We start from the raw sequence: 5000 nt of genomic DNA on the forward strand, positions 1-5000 counted from the left end.
AGGAGAATGAAAGGGGGTTGGGAAGATGCTGGAGGAGGGATTAGAGGAAGAGAGAAGGAAAGAGGGAGGGAGCAGGGGAAGGGGAGAGATGATAAGGAAAGGAGAGAGGGAAATGGTGGGGAAATAAGAGGAAGGAGAGATGACAAAGAGGAAGAGGTGGAAAGAGTGAGGGGAGGGAACAGTGAAAAGAAGGGGAGAGAGGGAAATTGGGAATTGGGGTAAAGTCGGTTAAAGGAAGAGGAATGGAGAGGCGAACTGGCAAATGGAGGGAGAAGGGGGAGGGGAGGAAAGAAAAAAAAGGGGATAGAGAGGGTGGGGAAGGGGGGAGGAGTGGGAGGAGAGAGAGAGAGAGAGAGCAAAGGCAGGGTAAGGGATGGTGAATAACCAGGTGCTGGCACATACATTAAAGGACTTTATAAGATGAAAAAAAGAACCCTTAAAGTGCAGCAACAATAACAAAAACAGCACAAATAAATAAAAAAATAATGACAAAGTTGATAAGATTGATAGTAATAAGGCCAGTAGTAATGTATACAATAATAACTAATGAAAATATTAATAACAATAATGATATCACTACTACTAATACTATTGCCAATGATAATGATACTAGTAATAATAATGATAGTAAGACTATTAGGAACAACAGCAATAACAAAACAAAACCATAGAATAACAAAAACAAAGCACACACATGACACTAACAACAGCAAATAGAAAAAGAAAAAACGCCTTTAACACTCGAATCAGTAATTATCATAATTACTCTCATAAATCTTATTGTGACTTTTGATATCGTTATCAACTCTATCACCATTGCTATTATCATTTTTCCTTTTTCTTTTTTAATGAAAGGACAAAAAAAAAAAAATCCAACCATATCGACACAATACCAAAAATCCACACAAAACACAAAATGAATTCTTAAAAAAAAAGACAAAAATTTCGAAATTATTATCCCTTTTTTTCAATAAATATAATTCACTTTTTTCCTTTTTCACCCTCCACACTCACCTAAAAATCGGAGTTCCAATCGAGCCTCTGTAGAAAAGCACCAGAATTGTATCATCACTGGACAGGGGCGGCGACACATCACACGGAAGGAGGACTTTGCTCATCTCAAGGGCGTGAACCACCGTCAGCGGACCTAAGGGCGTGAGGGAAGAAAAAGAAAGGGGGCGTGAGGTCTTTGGTTTGGTTTGGTTTTGAGTTGTGTTGTTTTGTTGTGGTCTTTGTTGGTGGTGTTGTGTGTTGGGTTTGTTTGCTTGTTTTTGGTGGTGTTGCTGTGTTGGTGATATTGCTGTTATTTAGTGTAATTATTATTTTTTTTTTTGTATCATTATCGTTATCTTTATCATCACTATTATCATTACTTGCATCATCATTATAATCATCACCATCACCACCACTACCACTACCACCACCACCACCATCATCATCATCATCATCATCATTACCACCACCATAACCAACACCATCATCATCACCGCCATCACCATCACTATCCTCATCAACATCTTCATCATTACCATCATTATCACTATTACGATCAGCTGACATATACAGTCTATCTTTGAGTCGTAATTCAAACAACATACATTCTAATTGTCGTTATCGTCTAATTCTGATCCTTTGCCATTTTCCGTATTTATGTTTTCCTGTTGAAGAAGAAGAACATGTACACACAGACAAATAGATAGAGAAAGAGAGAGATAGAAAATGAGAAACAGAAAAAAAGACGGGGAAAGAGGTAGAAAGAGAGAGAGAGAGAGAGAGAGAGAGAGAGAGAGAGAGAGAGAGAGAGAGAGAGAGAGAGAAGAGAGGGGGAGAGAGAGGGGGGGAGGGGGAGGGAGAGGGAGAGAGAGAGAGAGAGAGAGAGAGAGAGAGAGAGAGAGAGAGAGAGAGAGAGAGAGAGAGGGTGGGGGGGGAGGGAGGGAGGGAGAGGGAGGGAGAGGGAGAGAGAGAGAGAGAGAGAGAGAGAGAAAGAGAGAGAGAGAGAGAGAGAGATGGACAAGGATATAGATATAGGTATAGATAGATAGATAAATAGAAAGACAGATAGATAGATGAATTGAAAGACAGACAGATAGATAGACAGACAGATAGTTAGATGGATAGATGAATAGATATATATATAAACATAAATATAAATATAGAAAGATAATTCCGCGAAGGGTCGGAATTTCTCCTCAATTTGTCTTGAGAATCAAAAATATATCAACAGAAAGCAGGGGAATTTCCCTCCCGCTGGCCCCCCCCCCCCCCCCTGCCGTGATCCAGATATTTCACTTCCCCTTTCTCTCTCTTTCTTTTTTTTTCTCTCTCTCTATTCTGTTTTGCCTTTCCCTCCTTCCAATCAATCTCTGTTTCCCCGTTATCCTCTATGATTTATCAAATAATCTCACTTGAGCCTTCTTTCCTGTTTGCCTCTGTCGTGTTGTCTCTTTGTCCATTTGTCTCGTTTCTTGTAAATGTCTTTATCTTTGTGTCTGCCTTTCCATCTGTCACTTTGTCTGTAGTTCTTTTCGTTCAGTTTTATCTTCCAGTTTCTTTTTTTTCTTTTTTTTTCTTTTTTTGTTTTATATATTTACATCCATGTTTATAGATATACATGTTTCGATGTATACGTTTGAATGCCAACTATATTTCTGTATCTCTCTGCTTATCAATCTATAATCAAATGCACCCAAATCAGTCTTACAGTCTTTATGTATGCATATGCCGATCTCTCTATATCCCCACACACACACTCTATATCTTCTGTATATATTTCACTCCCTGCTCCCCCGTTCACTCTTATATCTCAACTTCCCATAAACGCTACATATATATCTGTTGAACGTGTGCTTGCTGGCGTGCCTGCATGTACACCATGTTTACTCCTGTACACTTAACTGAAGTTCTTGCCGAAGAGCTTCCTCACATCTAAGGAACGAGAGCACGCACCGCCCTTAAGGAGTGTGTAATCTACGCACACACTCTTGCATAAACACATTAAACAGCCCGAGTTAAGAAAAAGCTACTTAACGGACAACCATCTGTTCGCTTATCTCGGTGCAATTCGTTTCTACTCACATGTCTTGCCGATGTTTACCTCTAAATGTTGCAGCGATACTCAAGTTCCATAAGATACGCTGATAAATAGAGGGAGAGGCAGAGAGGAAAGAAAGAAGGGGAGAGTGGTGGAGAGAGAGAAAAAAGGGAAGGGTAAATGGAGAGGAAAAACGGAAGGGAAAGTGCAGAGAGAGAGAGAGAGAGAGAGAGAGAGAGAGAGAGAGAGAGAGAGAGAGAGAGAGAGAGGTAAACAGACAGAGAGACAGACGGACAGACGGGCGGACGCACAAATATCCAAACAAGCAAACAATAAGAAAAAAAAAAAAACGATCAGAGAGACAGAAACAGAAATGAAGATAGACAATCAGGCTGCCGAAGCCGGGAAGAAAGAGAGACAAAACAAAAATACACAAGTAGATGAAAAAAAAAAGTCAGAAAGAAATACGAGAAAAGTATTTATGTGTAGTAATTGTCCTGTCGCAGAACGTGTTAATGATCTTTCTATTATCCACGTGAATGTTTTCCATTCTTTACTACACCTATTATACACTTTGTTTTTTGTTTTTTCTTGTGTATTCTCATTCTCATTCTTTTCTCATTCATATATATACACACACATTTTTCCCCCTGAAACCAAGTATTATTTTTTCGTGCAGTGGAGCAATTTTATCTCAAAAGTATTATCAACATTTGCAATATGCAACTTTGAATGTCTTTTTTCCCACAGCAACAGTCATAATTTCTATAGCAACTTATATAAACTGCCATTGAGTTCAAAAGTTTTAGATCATATGTCATAAAAGATAATAGTTGAAATTGCATGTTTCCCGCTCAGAATGGCTTGACAAGGCAATAGAATATGAAATAATATGTCTTTGTACCATAGCGATCACACTGTCCCCCTAGTATATTATTTCGGTAATAGTAGACATTCCGTGACAAACCTGAGCTAACAAACGGTACGCAGTCTGTCTACTAGATAATGATTATCAAGGAAAGATGACGTGAAGGTATGTTATCATTATCACCATCAGAACATGACAGTGAAGGCATACTTGAATGAGCACACGCACACACACACACACACATATATATATATGTGTGTAAACACACACACACACACACTCTCACACACACACACACACACACACACATATATATATGTGTGTGTAAACACACACATACACTCACACACACACACACACACACACACACATATATATATATGTGTGTGTGTGTGTGTGTGTGTGTGTGTGTGTATGTGTGTGTGTGTGTGTGTGTGTGTGTGTGTGTGTGTGTGTAAAGATGTATATAAGAAACAAAAAAAAAAAGAAAAAGAAAAAAGAAAAAAAATATATATATACATATACGTGTATATATATCTATCTATCTATCTATCTATCTATATATATATATATATATATATATATATATATATAATATATTACATATATATATACCCATATATATATTATATATATATATATATATATATATATATATATATGTATATATATATATATATATATATATATATATATATATATATATATAATATATATATATATATATATATATATATATAATAATATATATAATATATATGCTTATATATATACACACATAAACACATATCATATTATTTACAATAATGCGATGTGATATGCAAATTTTTCTTTTTAGTTATTTCGCATTCTTGTATTTTTTATTTCACTGATTAGTTCCCTGATGTCAAGCATCCTTGAAAACATCCGGTTTTCAATCATCTCTGGAGAAGGAAAAAATAAATCAAGATACAAAACTCGATAGGACCTGATAATGAAGTCATTAGCGAACACTCACACCCTTGGCATAATTGAAGTTCGTTGTCATCTTGCACTAACGTTCATTGAAGTTCTATGCCATCCACAGATCCACGAACAAAGTGCTTTTCGTTGTTCTTCTCA

The 5000-nt window shown here is 36.8% G+C and overlaps 1 protein-coding gene across 1 annotated transcript in view; it reads right to left on the minus strand.

Annotated features, from left to right (window-relative positions):
- The window catches only part of LOC122263092 (protein turtle homolog B), a 307701-nt gene that overhangs the window by 111429 nt on the left and 191272 nt on the right, over positions 1–5000 (minus strand). The window contains exon 2 of the mRNA XM_086540018.1: positions 1015–1147. Within this exon, the coding sequence (XP_086396144.1) occupies positions 1015–1147 (133 nt within the window). The remainder of the gene's footprint in view (positions 1–1014; positions 1148–5000) is intronic.

This window comes from Penaeus japonicus, unplaced genomic scaffold, assembly GCF_977035675.1.
Source record: "Penaeus japonicus unplaced genomic scaffold, GWHDUDI00000001_assembly GWHDUDI00000009, whole genome shotgun sequence".
Taxonomy (NCBI): Eukaryota; Metazoa; Arthropoda; class Malacostraca; order Decapoda; family Penaeidae; genus Penaeus; species Penaeus japonicus.